Source organism: Leucopleurus acutus, assembly GCF_964270905.1.
Source record: "Leucopleurus acutus genome assembly, chromosome: 15".
NCBI lineage: Eukaryota > Metazoa > Chordata > Mammalia > Artiodactyla > Delphinidae > Leucopleurus > Leucopleurus acutus.
Window position 1 is genome coordinate 42,981,617 of NC_139157.1, and position 21,767 is coordinate 43,003,383.

Genomic DNA, 21,767 nt, shown 5'->3' on the forward strand with positions numbered 1-21,767 from the left:
TGGCAGCTTTTTTCTATAAAGGAAGGACTAGATAAGTCAATATTTTCAGCTTTGTGGGTCATATGGCTTCTGGCATAGCTACTCAACTCTGTCCTTGTGGTATGTAAACAGCCATAGATAAAATGTAAATACGTAGCTGTGGCTGTGTTCCAGTACACTTTTATTTACAAAAACAGGCAGTGGGCCAGATTTGGCCTGTGGGCTGCCGTTTGTCAACTCCTGGTCCCCTAGAGTATCTAGCAAACATTGGCTATTTTTTACTTTAAGACTAAGTTAATTATGCCTGTTTGCTGTATATGTCAAAGATGGCTGAAAATGAATTAGCAAAAAAAAATTCTTTTGTATTGTTTGGGCTTCTAGAAGGGAGATGCTCTACCAACCCTGGAAATTATATTAGAGACTCATCATTAAGCATTTGTTTCTTAGGAGCTTGTATAGAAAAGCCCTCCGACAGTTCTATGCAGCCAAGCATACAGCACTGACAGGGGAACAGTGGCCTCTGATTTGCTGGGCATGATGTCTCCTCTGATGGAACAAAATGAGTGGGTGGGATGACCACTGTCCTAGTCATGTCACCAAGTTAACCCTGGTGATTACGGGGTAACAGGCCCAATTATCCTTTCACTCAAGGTGAAGCTGTAGATAAATTTACTGACAGTCCTTTGTTTGCCCTTGCTGATGTCATCCTCATCAGTAATATTGTTTAACTCTTCCAATTAGGCCCTTCCGCCTGGCAGAACTGGACTTACGAGGTGAAAGTATCAACCCAAGACTTTCCCGAAACCACTCACGTGTTCTCTAATATAAGTGGGACCATCCTTAATGTACACGACCTTCAGAGTGCTACGAAATACAAGGTTTTTGTGAGAGCAAGTTCTCCCAAGGGGCCAGGCCCTTGGTCAGAGCCCTCAGTGGGAACTACCCTGGTACCAGGTGAGAAAATAGTCTTGATTTAGGGAGTGATTCTGACAAAAAGCCTTTCTCCCTATGTCCTTTAAAATTCCTCACCTTCAATGTGGTAAAAAAAATTAGAATGAGAGTGCGTTGACCCCTTGAGGATGTGTTTATCATCTGAGATTAGGAAAGCAAATAAAGCAGTGTGACATTTATGTTTCTAACCTGCTATTTTAAACTGTCCGAGATATTTTTTAACAAACAATATAATTCTCTTCTTCTTCATGGTTTTCTCCTTTCTCATGGTTTATTAAGCAGTAGCACTCCTTGAACTCTGAAGGTCTTGGTGAGAGAAGCTGAGGGGCTGTGAATTATGTTGAATTCTATCCTCTTGGTTGAAAAAAAATGGAAAGATAACTGACCCATTTATACTACTGTTGTTATCGCAATCGATTCTGGGTGCTCTGAATAGGACCATGGCCACCAATAGCTAAAGCAAAAAAAAAAAAAAAAATTCTGCCATGACCATGACATTGCTATAGAGGCAACATCACTACACATTTCTCTTCACATTCAATTACAACTATTCACACAAAAATCAGAAAGTATGTTTAATATGATAGATAATTCTTTTAAGCAGATACAATTACTCATATTATTCCAGAGTATTTTTCAAAATGCTCATTGACTTTATGAAGGAAATCTAACGTATAAATGTGTACCTAAAAAAAGTGTTTTCTGTGATATTTCTTTCAATTTTTTTTTTTTTAAACCAAACAGCTGCAGAGCCACCATTTATCATGGCTGTGAAAGAAGATGGGCTTTGGAGTAAACCATTAAATAGCTTTGGCCCGGGAGAATTCCTATCCTCTGATATGGGAAATGTATCAGGTAAACACGGAGTCCCCTGTACACTTGGATGGCAGGTTTCTACTTGTAAGACTTCCTGAGATATTCAACCAATCAAAAGGATTGCATATTTTAGTATTAGGTCAATAATGAAAGGAAAAAATATTGACTGAACTATACTGCCAGTGACACTATTAAGAAAATGTCTGTTCTCAAGGAGGAGGGCCATTTATTATTCCACAAAATGTAGTTATTTAATGATTTATGCCCATTTCAGGAAGGCTTTGATATACTTCTCATGTATTTTAATTTCTCAATGTTGTCTCACAGTAACAGCCTAACTTGTTCCATGAAGACAGCTATAGTTAAGTAAGTTATTATGAGTTTGCTGTAAGACTGGAACACAGAACAGCTATGTGAAGTTCTAAATCAAGTATAAGAAAGAATTTCATGACAAAGAAGATTAAGTAATGGTATCTTACTTCAATGGCATCTTCTATAATTTATTATTATTTATTTATTATTTAATGGCATCTTCTATAATTATCTAATTATTAGATTTCTTTGTTTGGCTATTAAAAGTACCACAGCATTTCTGACCAAAATGAGTTGGACTTAGGAGGCGGTGTGGTACTAATAGAAAGAACGATGCTTTGAAGTTGTCTTGAATCTGGTCTCCTCCTCTTTTCACCTGTGAGACCTCGGGCAGAATAGATAATTTCACGGAGTCTTCCATTCTCCATGTCAAAAATGCGGATGGGGAGTTCCCTGGTGGCCTAACAGTTAGGGGCCTGGGCTTTCATTGCCATGGCCCGGCTTTAATCCCTGGTTGAGGAACTGAGATCTCGCAAGCCTCACAGCCCAGCCAGAAAAAAAAAAAAAGAAAAAAAAATGGGGATGATTTCTACTTCATAGCTTTGTTTTAAGAGTTGAGTGAAATAGGTAAAAGTGCCCAAGACAATGTTTGGCAAAGAGGAGACACTCAATGACTATTAGTTCCTCTCTCTAGTTCCAGGGGTTAAGATTTTGGGATAAACTTCTTGACAGATCCTTGAAGTTCTAGTGAGTATCTATGTTAGTATATGCTTTAATGTTATGTTGAGGTGCATGTATGATTTGTTGACTCGCCATGTTTACGCTGGCATGTATGAAAAAATAACTGCTACCAATTCACTTTGTTTTGAGACATGGATTGGTATAACAACAGCCTCTACTACAGCGACATGAAAGGCGATGTCTATGTGTGGCTGCTGAGTGGGACGGACATCTCAGAGAATTATCACATACCCAACATTGCAGGAGCAGGGGCGTTAGCTTTCGAGTGGCTGGGTCACTTTCTCTACTGGGCTGGAAAGACGTACATGGTAAGTAGAAGCCTGGCATTCTGGATGCTCTCGAACAATGCCCACCCATTTCAGTGAATGGAATGTAATTTTCACAATTTTTTTCATACTTGTGTACCACCTCTGCTACCATTTACTTAGTATTTGTCTCTAAGCCTACTCACTTTTTAATTAAAACGTATTTAGGTATAAAGGAAATTTTATATCACTATGTGGTGTATTTGTCACATATTTTCAATAATATTTTAAAATAAATATATTAAAATGTTCACCAGTGGGTCAGTGTCCTAGGGAAGATGGCACACTCCAAAGGCATGATTAAAAGAAACTAAGTGAGGAGCCTATTTTCAAAGGTATCTACAGGGCTAAGGAAAATGAACAAAGGATGGTGAAGCATGCCCTGGGCTAGCAAGTGTGGGAGGCTATTACTGCCACCAGGCATAAAGGGCAAGGGAAAGAAGGTAAAGAATGGTGAGGGCTGTAGCTTTAGGAGAGTTGCTGACATGAAAGCCAGCCACTGCCAAAATGTATGGTCTAGCAAGGAGTGATACGGGGGTACCTATGTACCCCTATCCCTCTTTTCTTCTGGCATCTGATCTTCCGCCAGTGCTTCCATTGGCTGAAACTCTCTGGAAGCCAGAGAACAACAGAGCTAGGTTGATGTAGTCCATTGATATCAGGCTCAGGGGGCACAGAGGAGGGTGGAGAGGGTGGAGAGTGGATTGGGGGGCAAGATGAAGACATCCCGTGCATGGCGCACACTGAAATATAAGATGGTTGCTGATGAGAACACTGGTCTAACAGATCAAGAAATATGGTACGGAAATCGTTTTCTAATCAGGAATCTTCCTGATTCATTTATTTATTTACTCATTCATTTATTTACTCATTATATGTTCCATTCACTTATTTACTCATTATCTGTTACCAATATGTTTAGAGTCTTGAGGATAGGCATAGTAGAGAATATGAAGAAAATAGACGACATGCCTCTGCTCTGTTGAAAAAATATATCAGCTTTGTTGAGATATAATTCATGTACCATAAAATTCACCCTTTGATTGTATAAAATGCAGTGGCTTTTAGTATGTTCAGTGTTGTGCAACCATCACTACTTGCCCCTGCTCTTTTCATGACATAAAAATACATTCATGGGGCTTCCCTGGTGGCGCAGTGGTTAAGAATCCCCCTGCCAATGCAGGGGACACGGGTTCAAGACCTGGTCTGGGAGGATCCCACATGCCGCGGAGCACCTGAGCCCGTGTGCCACAACTACTGAAGCCCGTGCACCCTAGATCCCGTGCTCCGCAACAAAAGAAGCCACCTTGATGAGAGGCCCGCGCACTGCAACGAAGAGTGGCCCCCGCTATCCGCAGCTAGAGAAAGCCCATGGGCAGCAACGAAGACCCAACGCAGCCAAAAAACAAACAAACAAAAAACATTCATGAATTAATAGAAGAAGCATACAAAACAATGTATTTAGAAGCAAAGCAATATGGTATAGTCTGAATTCATAAGTGCCAATGACCTGTAGGCAGAATGGAGCTGACTGGGGTTAATCAGAGAATGCTCCCCAAAATGGGTTAGTTTGAAAATAGTTTTGAAGGAGGAAGTGGAAGAGTGGGATAAAAATTGGTTTCAAGTATTTGCTCTGTCTCTTATAAAACAGTTCCTCTCCTTGAAAAATTACTTAACTTCTTTGAACCCAGTTTACTTGTGAAAAAGTAGGAAATAGAAATCATTTACAGGCTTAATGTGAGGGCTAAAAGAGCTAATATTTTAAAGATTGAAATAAAGAAGTACAGTGCCTGGCACACAATAGGTACTCAATAATGATAGTAATTAATATTATGGAGATATACTGACAGGAGCAAGGAGAGAGACATCACCATTTATCAGGAGTATACATCTTCTTTGGGAGCCTAATCAAATATATTTTTATGTGTTGATTGGATGTATGATTAGGAAGGGCAAGTATTTTAACTCAAAATAAATGTATCTCCTTTCTCTTTAGAGGTATGAAAAGGAGTAAGCTTCCTTATAACCTCTAACTTTCTTATAACTTCTAACTGTTATGTTTCCAAGGCTAGGCACACTACCCAGCACAGAGTGCCAATAACTACTTGTGGTTGAACAAATGAATGTATGAATGCAGTAATTTACTAACAATTGCAATAAACTATTCAGAAATCATGATGCCATTTGAAAATCACTAACTGACATGATTATGTTTTGTAGATACAAAGGCAGTCTCTGTCGACAGGACACACAGACATTGTGACTCACGTGAAGTTGTTGGTGAATGACATGGTGGTGGACTCAGTTGCCGGATATCTCTATTGGACCACACTGTATTCAGTTGAAAGTACCAGGCTAAATGGGGAAAGTTCCCTTATACTGCAGGCACAGCCTTGGTTTTCTGGGAAAAAGGTAAAAATGAAAAATAAGATCTGATCATTTAATAGTACTAAATAATGCTGTTTTATAGTTATGATAATACTGTTTCTGCTTATTGTGAGTTGTTCAGGTAGAATCTGAAAAGAAATACTGTTATGGTAAGATCTTGGTATAACCAAACTTTCCCTAATTCTTATTGATTGTCATAAGTGATTAAATAAATTAGAATATAATGTGGAGATTTTTATAGTTTGCTTTATCTTGCATGGACTCACACTTTAAGAGCATTTTAATTTCCGTCTGTTTTCATAGTCTTTAGGAATTCTTTGGATATTTTAGAGCTTCTTCTTGGGCGATGATTAGGTGTTTTATTATTTTCAATCAATTTCTGGTACTGACTGCTCTAAAAACTGTATAAATCCTAGGACAGTTGACTTCTCTGTGTCTTTTTCATTATCTGAAAAACGGGAATATTAACAATTGTCCTACCTCTTAGGGTTGTTGTGAAGATTAAATGAGATAATTCATGGGAAGTAGTGAGAATAGTTCCAGGCACATGGTAACCACTCGATAGAGGCTAAGCTTGTATTTTGTAACTCAATCGAAAAAATACCCTGATATAGAAATGGTTCTAAAACAAATGATATTTTTACTTCCTCAACTTCTAGAAGCAATACCTATTTTTCTTGATCCTGTTTAGCTACCCTCTAGCAACCCATCTAAATTTCTGAATTTTGTTTTCTCTGATCATCATAATAATATATGTCTACTGTAGAAAATTTAGGAATTACAGAAAAGCATGAAGAAGAAATATATCATTTATACTATTTCTATCTAGGATATTTCTTAAAATTTTCTTATTTTTTTTAAAGTCTTTTTTGTTGTCAGTAGAGATAATACAGATGTATCAGATCATTTATAAACAAACAAACAAATTGTTGAGTCACTGATCCTCAATTCCATAGGATGTATCAGTTATAATTCCTATGATTGGCACCTACAGATTATAACACAGATATTTAAAAGAAATAGAAATTTACACACCATATCCAGAGATTAATTATTCCTGTCAAATAATGAAATAATCCCTTAATTCTATTTTAGAGCCACTTGAGTCTGAATACAAAGGAAGTACATTTTTTATGTCTCCATAAAAAATGTTAGGGGAAAACCTTTTTCTGTGTAAAAGCAGATTAAAGGTAACAGTATATCAGGAGTAACTTCCTATTCATCCCCGAGACTTTGTCAGTAATCTCCCTGCTGTCCTGATCTTGTCGTTTGAGCTTTTTCTACTCAGGATAGCTCGGGAGTGGCCCTGGGGACTTTTCTGTAAATGAGGGAATCATTAGATTTCTCAGCATGTTTGGGGAAATACACTTTTCTTTAAAATCCACTCCAAATACTCTCACAGGCTGGCTAATGTTGTTCCTACTTGTGCAAATCTGTGTTCTGGTTCCGTGGCTTGTTTTATTCATCTGCCTCCATTCATGCTAGTAGGTGTTTTGAAGGTAATATGTTTTGCACTGAGCAAAGCGCTCCATCTCACTGTCATTCCTTTCTGTGTTACTCACAGATTTATCACGGAGTATAAGATACTTTGCAATCAACGGTGTAATAAAATAGTTAGCCAATCATTTATAGAAAGACTCATTTGTGCGATGAAAAGGGAGAATGAAATGAGAAATTCTTTTAAAGTGAAAAGATACTTTTTGCCACACCTGATGTGTCAGGCTCATAGTATATAGTACATTTTACCAGAGGATTAAACTTTAAGGTTTTTGTTTAGATCAAAGGGATTATTTCCTACGTATGGGAGTTACTAGACATAACAATTGTTACCAAAGATTTATGGAACAGCCTCTGACACTGCTTAAATATGGGCCCAAATGGCTGGTGTAAAGGAATGGGGTAATGATCCAACACCTGAATTTCACTTATAGCTTGAAGAGTTTGTTGTATTCCAGCAAAGGGAGTTGTCGAAACTCTTTTTTAAGAGATAAAGTAGAGTTAATCTGTAATTTGGAAAACTCTAGTGCATCTCATTATAGATAACCAAACAATATTAACCTGGTTTCACTTTAACTGGAAAAATTATCAATAAATCTCTTGTAGCCTGAAGAAAGGACATAATTCAACTCCCGAAAGGCTAGGAATTGCTAGAATAGTTTTCTACCTTTTGGGAAAGGAGTAGGTTGAGTTTTCTTCAAGATTGAAGGCTGTGATTTACATGACTACTGAAGGTTCTTGTAGCCATGGGTCTTGAGATTATTTCTTTGTAGCAAGCCTTGGGTAACTTGCCAGCAAGTATTTTTAGTCGTTGGATACTTTATTGTATTCCTTTTACATTTTTCACTGGCTCATCTTTTTGTTTATATGCTGTTGTATCTTGCTAAAGATACAGTCATCAACTTTAATCCTATCTGATACCTCTCAGCCTCTAGGTCTGCTATAGAAAGACTCTGCTATTCTGAGGTCAGACTCCTAGCAATCTCAACTCATCTGAAAAATACCTATAAAGCCAAAGAAAGCAAAAAAGATCCTTTGGATTGTAACTTCTATCTCATGCACCTTATTTCATAGGAGAAACAGTCTTCCCTCAAGCCTCACGTAGTCAACTGGATGTAAAATTAAGACATAGATTGTAAAAAGAAGACAAAGAAAGAGTAATAAGAAGTAGTTGTAAGATGTCAGCTGGAAATAGGACTTTATATATACATGACTCTATCCGATTATATCACTTAAAAACCCTGTTTGTGTTATATTTTAGAAAAATATCAGGATTTTTTGGTTGTAATTAACAGGAGATATAATTTTAAATGGTTTGAACCACTGGTTCTCAAACTTGGGGACACATTGGAATTACCTGGGGAATATGAAGACATACTGGAGACTGGATACCATCTCCTGAGATCAAAATTTAACAGGATGCAGACTGGGAATTGAGATGTTTAAAGAATTCCACAGGTAATTCTAATGTGTAGCAATTGAGAACAACTGATTTAAACAATGATCAAATTCACTGGCTTATGTGGCTGAAGAGTCCAGAGTTATGGCTAGCTTTAGACAAGGCTTTACACAGTGGCTCAAAGTCCCTCATTCAGTAGGACCTGGAGTGTGGTTGAAAATTTGTATTTGTAACAAATTCCCAGATGATGCTGATGTTGCTGGTCCAAGAATCAAACTTTGAGAACCATTAGAGATAAGTATATAGAAGTGACTACTTCTTGCCATTTGGGGATTTTTAGGAAACCAGTGCTTATATCAAAATTACATAGTAATAGACATATAATATTTATATTCAGTGAAAGGCAAAAATCACTGAGTTTATTATTCCAAAGAGGATGTTAAAGAGAAATCTGTAGCTTAAGTGTGACATAATCACAAAGGTATCCTTAAACATGTATTTGATTTGTTTTCTTTCCATATTTTCTATTTAGGTAATTGCTCTAACTTTAGACCTTAGTGATGGGCTCCTGTATTGGTTGGTTCAAGATAGTCAGTGTATTCACCTGTACACAGCTGTTCTTCGGGGTCAGAGGTAAGTAAGATTGAAGGCAATTGGTTGAGAATAAGAGAACGACTTGCTCCTCAGTTATAAATGATAGTGCATGAGAATTCATTTATTCTTCCAATAAACATTTACCAATTTTCCACTGTGTTGCAGGCATTGTGCTTGTAAGGAAAGGTAAGTTTTTAAATAGCTAATTACTGTAGGATATGGTGAATACTGTGATGGGATGTAAAGAGAGTCCAGTAGAGGCACTGAGGAGAATGCCCCTCAAGAGCCCAGGAAATGGGTGGATGGGTTTTTCTGCTTCTTAATATAGTCTCCAACTATGATTATAGATTTGCCTATAACTCTTTAGTTGACGTATCTGCATGCTTTGTATTTAGTATTGTTATCTATATACTTGATTACATTGTATTTCCTTTTATTACTATAAAATATCCTCATTCATCTATGGTAATATTCTTCATCTTAAAGACCATTTTGTCTGATAGTATTAGGAAAGTCATAGCAGCTTTCTTATGCTTAGTGTTTGCATGGTACAGCTCTTTATATCTCTTTACTTTCAATTTTCGTCTTTACATTTAAAAGGTGTCTCTTGTAAACAGCATATAAAGTTTTGCTTTTTTATGCAGTCTGACAATTTCTGCCTTTTAAGTGGGGTGTTGGATTCATTTACATTTAATATAATTATTGATATGTTGGGATTTAAGTCTACCATCTTGGTGTTTGACTTCCATTTGTCTCATCAGCTGTTCATTCCTCTGTTCTACTTCTCTGCATTTTTGAGGGTAAATAAAATACTTTTTTAGTATTCCATTTTATCTCCTCTCATAACATTTTAATTATGTGTATTTATAATTTTATTTAGGTTGCTTTAGAGAGTAAAATATGCATTTTTAACATTAAATATCTTCAACTTACCACAGTCATATTCAAAATATTCTTACTTCATAAATGATTTTAAAACTTTATGGTGATATGTTTCCAATTATTACCCTTCACTCTTTGGGTTCTTGTTGTCATATATTTTACTTTCATCTACACTCTAAAATCCATGTTCACTACTATTTTTAGTTTAAACAGCCAATAGTTTTTAACTTCAAGGAAACAGTTACATATCTCAAATTAAAATACAGGACATAAAATCATTAAAGAACAGCAGTTAAAGGGAGAATTTAGAGGTCATATTATTACATAGATGAGGAAACTGAAACCACAGATGTGTATAAATTTGCCGATTGTCACATGGTAAATTAGAGAGATAGGAAAAGGTTAAAGTAAAACAAAAGGTCCTGCTCTAGGGCAGAAATTTCTAATATTGGGTTCTTGGACCCCCTAGGGAGTTCATGGAGGGCTTCAGGTGGTGTGTGAGTGCTTGGAAATTGAGCATCCATTCATTTCATCAAATTTTCAAAAGAGTCTAATCTTACAAAGACCAAGAATTTGTGCTCTATGAAGACAATGTCAAAATTACTTTTAGATTAAAAAATATATATTTTTGGTTTATGGAAAAACTCTTAATCATAGAGACTATAAAAAAGGAGTATATGTTTATAAACCTATAATGCATACGAGCATAAACACAGCAAATCTGATTAATCATTTATTTCATATCAGCTATAACATACAGCTCTCGTTCGTTTCCCAACTGTGAACCATAGAAAACTGATTGTTCCCTTCCCTAGAAATGTAAGATACTGGCGATGTGATTGTCAAAAGAATCTGTCTGTGAGATATAGACGGTGTTCAAAGTGACAGTGTCCTGAAGGATTACAGCTCACTCTCTCTGTCTGTACCTTCCAGAGGACAGGCTAGCTGGCGTTGAGAGCCCAGCTCCTCAAGTGTCCAGAAAAATCAGTACTACTGGATTTACCAGATAGAGGAAGGAAGTTTCTCCTTTAAAAATGCATTTCCTTATCTCAAGGTTAATAATTTTCCTTGTCTGCATGCCCAGTGGAGTGCAGCAGATCTTGACAAGGTTACACAAAGGACAGGCAATTTTGCCCTCCACGTAAGACTTGCCTTTTTATCACACTGGGGGAAAAAAAAGCTGTACCTAGAGACAGGGATTCCAAAGCCATCTTACAAGCAGAATTTTTTTCCTAATATGTAATCAAGCTTCCTTCGTCTGCATTTTAAGTTCCTCACCTCTAGTCTAGATCAGCACTGCCCAATACAACTAATGTGAGCCACATATATAATTGTAAATTTCCTGTTGCCTCATTTTAAAAAGTAAAAGCATATAGGTAAATTATTAATGAGTTATTTGTATTCCTTTTTCATATTAATTCTTGGATAGCTTGGGTGTATTTTACATGTACTGCACATCTCATTTTGCACACTAAGTTTTCATAGGAAATACTTGATCTGCAGTTAGATTTTATAAAATTTACAATTGAAAAAGTTGATTTACGTACCCAAGTTTTTCCAAAATATTTATAAAGTTTTCCAGTAAATCATACATATGATTCATAATATATAAATCAAATATTAGCTTAAAATTTTAACCTAAATTAATTAAGATTAAATAACATAAAAACTCAGCTCCTCAATTGTAGTAGCCACATGTCAAGGGCTCAGTAGTCACCTGTGGCCTAGTGGTTACATTACTGGACAGTGTAGTTCTAGCATAGAGTAGAGATGAGATTAGCTGTCTGCTGTCGTTCAGCATATTCAGAACTTGACAACTGTAAGCTGCCTTTCAAACTGCTCTTCCCTTTCCTATGTACAGCCATTCCCTTTGGTTTATTAAAGAATGAATCTATTACCGACATATATATATAATCTATAACAACATATCTGTCTTGGAGGTTGAAAAAGGCGCATCTGTCATAAAAGTTCAGGCATATTTAGTCATGTCAGGACTGAGTATATTGCTCCAAAGGAGCCTACACCCTGCTGTTCCCTCTGCCGAAAATGGTCCCCAAACCCAGTTCTCTTGGTTACTTTGTGTTCAGATTGCATGGCTCAGCTTAAACATTGTTCTCTAAGAGTGGCTTTCTCTGACCAGACCCCATTAGGTCTCCTTGTTTAGGAGCCCACTCTACCTTTCCTTTTACAGTGCCATTCAATGGTGTAGTTATTTGCTCATTACCTGCCTATTCTGCTAGGCTGTATATTTTATGAGGGCAGGGATTGTATTTGTCTTATTTACCACTGTATTCCTAGTGGCCAACACAGAACTAGGCACCCAACATTTGCTGAACGAACGAATAAATGAGTAAGCCCTCAGTAGAGTAACCTCAGCTGACCTCTATACACAGCTCATGCTTCATGGAAGGGTTTACCTTTTAATGATTTTTTTGTTGTTGAGCTTTGATTTAAATCCAGCTCTACCTGTCTGAGGACTGAAGGGTTTGAGGTACTCATCTCCTGTAAGTGAGGAAGTTGTGCTGAAATTGCGATGAACACCAGATGGCAAGAGTTTTCCGACCAGCCCAGGAGATACTTACAGGAGAGGAGTCTTCAGCTGGAAATGAGGGGCAATCCAAGCCAGTGACAACTAAGGATCTCAAGTCTCACCCTGCAGGGAAATCTTTGCCCTGGGGACTGTTTTGGGAGTGCTGAACAAACGACCTGTGAGCAAGGCTAACATGAACACATTCACAGCATCTAGGCTGCAGCAGCTCTGTGTGTGGTCCAGAAGGGCCAGCCTTCTCAGGCCAAGTGCATCCTGCTTGGTGAGCTTCTTTCCATATGGAATTAGGTTTTATATACCTCACCAAGGTTACTGGAAAGTTCTAATGAGAAGTGGAAACGACAAAGTGTAAAATTAGACAAGTCAGTGAAAGGCCAAAAGGCAAACCAGGTGCTGCCTTCACATCTGAGTAGGTATGAATAAAGACTATTTTATGAGAAAAAGGACTATGGGAATAGTACTAGTGAATATACTTTTTCTTTATAAGTCTGACACCTCTCAGGTCCTTGGAGGTAGTTTCAGTTTTCTCAAGGAAGTATTATGAAACTCTCAAAACAAAACTTTTATTTATTTTGATTTTAAGTGCCATACTTTTCTAAAGAAGGGAATGTCAACACTTTAAAAAAATTTAGAGAAATCATTTAAAAAAAGTGAAATAACTGCTCCAAAAGGCTGAGAACATTGAGATAGTTATTGTGAGAACCAGACAACTGGTGTAATTTTAGAAACAACCAAGCAGATTTTTAAAATAAAATTCCTTGTCATTGAGAAAAAGACTTTAAAAGCAGTTTAAAACAATAGTCTGTTTCCTTGAATTCCCTGGTCTGAAACGGAGCATTTGGACTAAGCTGTGGAAGTTGATAAGTATCGTTGAAGCAACAGACAGTTGTGAATAGTATAAAGTGAAGGACTAAACAACCTAGAATAAAGAACGGTGAGTAAATAAGATGACTAACCAAGAATAGGAGGAAGGCATGATGCAATGAGGAGAAACAAATCAATGGGTTGTGCCTTTGATGTAGGGTAAAAAATTGTTTTTGATAAAAATCACAAGGATTTATTAAAATCTGTGTAACACTCTTGCTATTGCAATATCACATTCATAAGAAAAACCCTAGGAAATTTGCTTTCGGTATACTTCATATAAAATGTAAAAATCAACTTAATATGGAATTAAGAAGAATGACAATTATTGTTGCAAAGTATTTTCTCTTTGTTTTCAAACACACACACTCACAAACACACATTCTCCCCAGTACTTGAATGCACCAGCCCTTACCCCACTCCAGATAGAAATACTAACTGACGTCCTGTTTCAGCACTGCTGGGGACACCACCATCACAGAGTTCGCAGCCTGGAGTACTTCTGACATTTCCCAGAACACACTGATGTACTACAGTGGTCGGCTCTTCTGGATCAATGGCTTTAGGATTATTACAGCTCAGGAAATAGATCAGAGAACTAGTGTCTCTGTTTTGGAACCAGCCAAATTTAATCAGTTCACAATTATTCAGACATCCCTCAAGCCTCTGCCAGGTACGATATTTTATTCCTTCATAACTTCTCTTCTCCATACTTTCTGTTACATAAATGTTAAGGTTGGGGTTTTTTTTCTTTAGAATTATGTTTTAAGAGGAAAAAAGGCTTTAGTAGTTTCTGTTAATTTGCTTGCAGTCATTTGACTCTTAACCCAAATTTACAGCCTGAAACAGTCAGAAAAAGATGATTTTCAGGATATGTTAAAGGAAAGAAAAATTTTGTTTTGGTTCTAATTATTAGTAATTTCTATTAATCTTCCATGTATCTGTGATAATTGATAATCCTAAATTCTTTCTTTCTCTATTGTTTCTTTCATCCCATAGGGAACTTTTCCTTTACCCCTAAGGTTATCCCAGATGCCATTCCAGAGTCTTCATTTATGATTGAAGGAAATGCTTCGAGTTTTCAAATCCTCTGGAATGCTTCCCCAGCAGTGGATTGGGGTGTAATTTTCTACAGTGTGGAACTTAGTGCTCATTCTAAGGTATGGCATTGGTTCTAGTAACTTCCATTTTTCAAACAGAGTGTACCATCTGTGTCAGCCCTGCCCACACTGATTTGCCACTTTCTTTACTTAGCCAAGCTCATCTCCCTCACTGTTCCTGTAGCATTTGATTATTAAGATTATTCCTGAGAACTCCTTTTTATAGCCAGTCTCTGATTGCTTTGTGGTTAGTGTTAACCATTGGTGTGTTAGATACACTGGTCCTCGTGGAACAACATGGAATTTACCAACATTAGTGTTTCCAAAATTGCAAGGTTTAACTTTACATGTGAACCAAAGTTTGAAGATTTTAGTTAATTAGGAATAAAAGATGTTATGATTCTCTCTCTAAGAAAATAATGTTTTGTGCTTATATTTTAGTTCCTGGCTAGTGAACAACATTCTTTACCTGTATTTACTGTGGAAGGGCTGGTGCCCTATGCCTTATTTAATCTTTCTGTCACTCCTTATACCTACTGGGGAAAGGGCCCCAAAACATCTCTATCACTCCGAGCACCTGAAACAGGTACAGGGGTTAAAATCTCTTTAAAAAAAAGACAGAATCTCACCTTCATGATCTAGAATGGATAGTTAATAATTTTTAAAAGTAACTTTCAGTTTTGCAGATGTGTTTAGATTCAATACTCTTTAATGACTTTTTGGAGATTAGAATAGCACCATTAAAATAAATCTGCATAATTTATTCCTAACGAATATCTCAAAGATTTCTTAAAGACTGTTTCACTTGATTGTAATGATATACAGTATGTATATAATGCAGAAACATGGTTCAGGTAATTTGTGAGATGCTTCATAAAGACAAAGGGGATTTAAGAAGAGTAAAAATTTCCTGGAAGGCAGGTTTACCAGGAGGTGTTCTCACAGATGGTAACTCAGAATCTTCTGTAGGTGAATATCGATGTCTAAATTTTTTTTAAAAAATGTATTTAATTTATTTATTTTTGGCTGCGTTAGGTCTTCGTTGCTGCGCGCAGGCTTTCTCTAGCTGCTGCGAGCGGGGGCTACTCTTCGTTGGGGTGAGGGGGCTTCTCACTGCGGAGGCTTCTCTTGTTGCAGAGCACGGGCTCTAGGCACGTGGGCTTCAGTAGTTGTGTCGCACGGGCTTAGTTGCTCCGCAGCATGTGGGATCTTCCCGGACCAGGGCTCGAACCCACGTCCCCTGCATTGGCAGGCGGATTCTTAACCACTGCGCCACCAGGGAAGTCCCTCTAAATTTTTAAAAAATGTTTTTCTTTGGAATATATTTTTAAAAAGGAAATTAGCCACACCTTTACGTGTGTATATCACTTTAAAGTGTACAAAGCACATTTATATATATCACTCCTTTATTAAACATTTATTACATCCCTATCATGTGTCAGAAACATCACTGTATCATTTCAGTGACCCTCAACATCACTGTATCATCTCTGTGGTAGGTAGGACAGATGTTATTATCTTGGTTATGCTAAGAGAAAATGGAAGCCTAGGAGTTGCCCAATGTAAATTAGCTAGTGAGTGGCAGGGCTGGGGCTTAATCTGGACTTTTCACTCTAGTTTCTTCAAATCTCCATTCAGTCATTTTTGCAGACACTGGCGAGTGATCTTATCATGTTGATTTAATTTATATAAACTTCCTAGCACGGGACCTGGCAGGCAGTAAGAGCTCAATAAACAGACATACGTTCACTGTTGCAATTTTGTTTTAAACTGTTAAGGTTTTATCAACAATATTTATCCATGAGTCTCATAACAGGAACATAGTGGAGCCTGGGCAGGTTGTGGAGCAGTTAGCATTTGGATCCAGGTATGCTCTCTTTGAGATTGTCTTGGGATGGCAGCTTTGGTTGGCTTCTTCTGTGGAAATGGACTTGACTATCAGGGGATGCACTGGGGGCTAGGGGCCATCAACACTCTGAAATAAGGAAAAAGGTTAAGATTTGGCCCTTGCCTTCGGAGAGTTTACAATATAGTTGGAAATTATTCAAATTGACAAATATTTATTAAGCACTTACTGTGTGCCAGTCCTTTACTAGATTTGGGGGGATTTAATAAGGAATAAGAAAAGGTGCTTTCTCTCTGACGGAGCTCATAAGACAGTAGAGAGATAAACGCAGACGCTGCTAATGATAAAAGAAATAAGACAGTGACAACTGAGTAGCAGTGGCATAGAGTGAATAAGCAGGCTATGAAACCTTCACCTCTATCAGGCTGCCTCTCAGCATTCTTATGAGAGGGCCATACATGCAGGCTTGTATGGCTGGGGAAGGCCTTTGGGGAGTGGAAACTTTAGCTGGGCTCTAAGGCATGAAGCAAGAAGAGGTTTATCCCGTGTAAATACAATGCAAGAAGGTCTGGGGATTGGATAACGATGTGAGTGTTGAACATTACGGAGCAATGTGATTGGAGCGGCAGAGTGGGAGGGGACCTATGGAGGAATCCTAAGAAAGAAGAGGGATGTCTTGGATGGAATGACTTGGAAATCAGGAATTTCTCTGGATTGACAGAGAGAGAGAGAGAGAGAGAGAGAGAGAGAGAGAGAGAGAGAAAATAATTAAAGGATTGGGAGAGGCTAAATTTCTTGATGTGGCTCCAGAATAGATGGCAAAAACTAAGCCATACTCTCAGAGAGGCTTCACGGTGAGAGGGCCTAGATCCTGGATATGCTGTATTTTACACCCGGAACTGGCTAAAGGCTGGATATAGTCTTCCTTCCTGGTGACTGCCATTTCCACCTCCAGAGTGAGAGTAAATACTGTATTTTATAAGGTGAACTAGCCAGCTTCCATGTATACAGACCATAGATGAGAAAGGTGTGCCTCAATGGTAGTAAGTAGGATTTGGGTTGGAGAAAAGGAAGATTTGCAGAAATATCAGGATAGGTTCCTGAAGAAATCTATGGAATATTCTCTCCTGAAGATCTTTAAGAAGAAGATAGATATACCTTAACTGTCAGGAATGAGAAATATCTATTACTCAGTTGCTCTGCACCCTCATCATGAGTGGTAGAAGTTGACCTTGTATTGTTTTCTGCCCTGTGTCTCTGCTTTTCAGTTCCATCAGCACCAGAGAATCCCAGAATATTTATATTACCAAGTGAAAAATACCACAATAAGAATGAAGTTGTGGTGGAGTTTAGGTGGAATAAGCCTAAGCACGAAAATGGTGTGTTAACAAGATTCGAAATTTTCTATCAAATATCCAACCAAAGCGACACAAACAAAACATTCAAAGACTGGATTGCTGTCAGTGTCACTTCCTCAGTGATGTCTTTTCAACTTGAGGGTATGAGTCTTGGGTACAGTGTTGCCTTCCAGGTATGAGAGTGAAAACAGGGATACAGGGGTCTGAATAGTGTAGACAAAAGGTGGATTAAAGGACCAGGTTAAGAATTCTGCCGCTCTGTCAATAATTTCATGTACGCTGTGATCACAGAGGTCAAGTGGACAGCAAAGGTACAGAAGGGAGAGGGGACAGCTAGGGTAAAGGACATCTTGACAATTTTCTTGCTTCCAGATTCAGAACAAACATTATTCTTTGGCTCCACACTATAGGCCGTGTGCCACGCTAGGTGCTTTTATACTCATTATCTCATTTGATCCTCACACTGTGAAGCAAAAGCCATGTCCCTGGGTGTATCAGTGAGGTACCAAAGCTGCGTGGTTGGGAAGTGGTGTGCTACGGTCTAGCTTCTAGAGTCCTTTTCACTATATTACATCAACTGCTGGAAGTCATCTGGACGCCCCCAATTGCAGCTACTAAAGGAAATAAAAGCTGAGGGTCTGGGTAGTTGACATCTCACATTTATCACCTGGCTGCGGAGAGAGGAGAAAGTCGGAGAGAGTAGGAGTCAAAAGGAAAAACGACTGCCACCTATTTTGGTGTTTTAAATATAATATGACCTAGCTTTCCCCTTATGGTAGATAGCCTGATGATTTTCACATCGTCATTATATACCAGGTTGGTGACAAGGTTGTACATATTTAGAGTTATTTTCCATTTCATTTTGGGGAACAGAATGTTTTGGGGAGTGTTTTAGAGATTTGTGGTTTCCAGAGGATCTATTTTCTTTTTGTAAAATTCTAATTCTGTAATTATTTTGATAATATATTAGGTCTACATATACTAATCAAAACAGTTGTACATAAAAGTTAAAGATAACACACATTCCTATTTGTTAAGAATTACGTGTGTTCCAGTTAAATAAATAGTCTGGTTAAGTGTATTTGCCTATATGTTTATATTGGTTCAAATCTCAGTCACCACAGAGCTTTGCAAAGTGATCTGCATGTATAGGCGTTGAGTTTTACTTAACACGGTCCAGTGCAAAAGTGAAGACTGATTGATATATATATGCACCATGATAAACACACACACATGCACGCACACCATACACAGATAGTAATAAACAGAATATAGTAAAAGAGATTTAATTCTAGAAGTATAATAAAAATAATCCAATGTTTCGTTGATTGAGAGGGTACTTGAGCTTCTATCTTTCAAGGCCACCATTATGGAAGGCAATTTTCTTTTAGGCTATAGAACGCAGGCAAGTTTTGGAAGTGGAAATAATTATTATATAATAAGAGACATGTAATAAAAATTGTTTAAAAAAGCTTTGCTGTTAGAACGCAGCTTGGCACAGTGGAAAGGAAAGCATACAGACCTCGGAAGACCTAGTTTTATGCCAGTTTCTACATGTGTCATTGCGGATAGGTTGCCTCCCCTAATTATGATCTCTGTCCAGTTTCTACTCTTAGTAGTTGTGAGGATCAAAAGAGATAATATACGTAAAAGTGGTTTGAAATGCACAACTCATTTTCAAATATAAGGGTTAATTACTATTTTCTTTTTATAAATCTTCTTTTAAAAAAGTACAGTAAATTTAGTTATTTGAAGCTTCTTGTTGATTTCATGATAAAGTGGAAGTTTACCATAATCTGTATGGTTTTGTTTCTGTTAAATGTTCCATGTAATTTAATTTTGGAAATAGCTGAAGACGTTTTATAGAAATTCAGATCTTTTGCAATAGAGGTTTGTGCCATTACTTTGTACTTTTCTGGACAACACAATGCTACCAAAAATTGTTTGGGACAATATTTTTCCTCTTAGTAATTTTTTGCTATATACTTAGATGTGAATAACTGAACCTATTCATGATATATCTCATAACTGTGAAATGAAACATTCAATAATTTATCAGTCTCAGAACTTAACTGTTGTCACTGAGGACACTTTTGAATGCACATTTTTGTATCCTTTTCTTTCTTTAGGTTCGAGTCTTCACATCCAAAGGACCTGGACCATTTTCTGACATAGTAAAGTCCAAAACATCAGGTATTTATTATCTAAAACCTGTGCAAATAACAACTAGTGATTTAAAAACATTTTTGACCCTTAGTATTCTCAGGGATACCCAAGTGCTATCTCTGAGCTGAAATTAAAGTCAAAAAAAATAATCAATGTTCATCATCACCAAACACGCTTAAATAAACCTAGGCTTAGAGCACCCAGGCAGAATCCATTGAGACGGGTGTAGTGAATGAGTCCAAAGGAGACTCACGGATTTCAGAATGGCCTGATGTTGAATCAAGGGATTTTGCTAACGTTCTTTTTCTCATACATATTATCTACTTGTTTTTTGTTTTTAGAGATCAGTGCATTTCCATACCTCATAACTTTTTTTGACAACAAGATAGTTTTGTTAGATATGGATCGAAATCAAGTTGTATGGACACTTTTGGCAGAAGGCGACGTTGGTGCCATGGGCTACACAGCTGATGACGCAGTGGCGTACTATGCTCAGGGAGACTCACTCCTCCTCCTCAACATGCACAATCAGTCCAGCTCTGAGGTATTTCGCTATGTAATTCTTCTGAGAAGTGGAGTATTTGCATATCACACAACGCTGTGATGAAAATGACGAGCCAGTGGTTGAGCCATTAAGATTAGAATGGTTGAAAAGGACAGATGTTGTAATATTTAGTCACAAATGAATTCAGGTTATGTTTTGTGCAGATGTGATTCAGGCTTAATTTAGCAAACAGTTCTTGGGCTTAAGGCACTGTGTTACCTGAGATAGAGGTAAAACAGAACGTCACAGTCCTTGAACAAATCCAGTCTAGTATTAGTCTAACAAGGGTAAGATAGTATGGCATGGTGATTAAGAGGGTGAGCCTTAAAACCTGACAACCTAGAATTTAATTCTGACTTTACTACATGCTAGAACTGTGACCATCAGCAACTTATTTAACCACTATGGTTGCATAGTCCCTCATCTTAGGGTGAAGATTAATGAGCTAATCCATGTAAGGCATTTAGCACAATGCCTGGAATGTGGTAGGTATTCACTGACTGTTAGCTAATGGAGAAGACAGGCAGAAGACTGTAAGTGCTATGCTGAGGGCAGGATGCAGTGGAATCACAGAGAAAGGATGCTTCATCCAGGATGGAGTGGTGGTGGTGGTGGTAGAGTGGAAAGACATCTTGGGTACAAATAAGATGAACCAGGTGAATGTGGGGAAAAGCTGAGGGAGCAGCAAAGTCCGGGAAACCAGAGAGCCATAGCCTGTTCGGGGAGCTGTAACTAGGAGCTTGGAATGGAGGTGGGGGTCAGGGCAGAGTAAGAGGCAGGTGGTAAAGCTGAAGAGGTGGGCAAGAGCCTAAATATATAAGGGACCTTCTTTACGGTGCCAAGGAGATGAGTGTCAATTTTGAAGCCAACATCAAGCCATTCAAGAAATTTAGTGGGTCATTAACATGATCAAGTAGTGTTTTAGGAAGACCCCTCTGTTAGCAAAGAAGAGAAGGTTTGTTTTAGGAAGACCTCTCTGTTAGCAAAGAAGAGAAGGTTTGTTTTAGGAAGACCTCTCTGTTAGCAAAGAAGAGAAGGTTTGTTTTAGGAAGACCTCTCTGTTAGCAAAGAAGAGAAGGTTAAGTCTGAGGCAATCGGGAACTATCACAGGAATCCAGACAGGAAATGTTAGGCAGGAAGTGAGAGACACTGAGGTAAGAGAGGAGAGGACAAACTCAGGAGATATTTAAAATGGGACTAATTGGCTATGGGTAGTAATGGGAGGAAGAAGTCAAGGGGCAACCACAGTTGTCGAGACTGCTCTTCAGGTGAGTGTTGGAAATCCATAAAAATATAAAATGCAGGAGAAAAGGAGGTTTGGGGGGTGGGGTGATGAATTTTGTTTTCTGAGATCATTCATTTGGAGATGTTCGGTAGGCAGTTTGATATTTGAAGCAGTAACTCAATGAGAGATCTTGCCTGAAGATGTGAATTTGTAGCTCCGGTCTATGGATTACAGTTGAAGCCATGGTAGTTG

General features: G+C 37.8%; 1 protein-coding gene across 1 annotated transcript in view; it reads left to right on the forward strand.

The window, feature by feature from the left end:
- Nucleotides 1–21,767, forward strand: part of ROS1 (ROS proto-oncogene 1, receptor tyrosine kinase) — a gene marked incomplete at both ends in the record, with an annotated part of 112,468 nt that overhangs the window by 35,887 nt on the left and 54,814 nt on the right. The window contains 11 exons of the mRNA XM_082855556.1: nt 721–933; nt 1,675–1,785; nt 2,929–3,107; nt 5,325–5,516; nt 8,921–9,021; nt 13,732–13,949; nt 14,276–14,436; nt 14,818–14,962; nt 17,491–17,753; nt 19,710–19,773; nt 20,088–20,290. Of these exons, the coding sequence (XP_082711682.1) occupies nt 721–933; nt 1,675–1,785; nt 2,929–3,107; nt 5,325–5,516; nt 8,921–9,021; nt 13,732–13,949; nt 14,276–14,436; nt 14,818–14,962; nt 17,491–17,753; nt 19,710–19,773; nt 20,088–20,290 (1,850 nt within the window). The remainder of the gene's footprint in view (nt 1–720; nt 934–1,674; nt 1,786–2,928; nt 3,108–5,324; nt 5,517–8,920; nt 9,022–13,731; nt 13,950–14,275; nt 14,437–14,817; nt 14,963–17,490; nt 17,754–19,709; nt 19,774–20,087; nt 20,291–21,767) is intronic.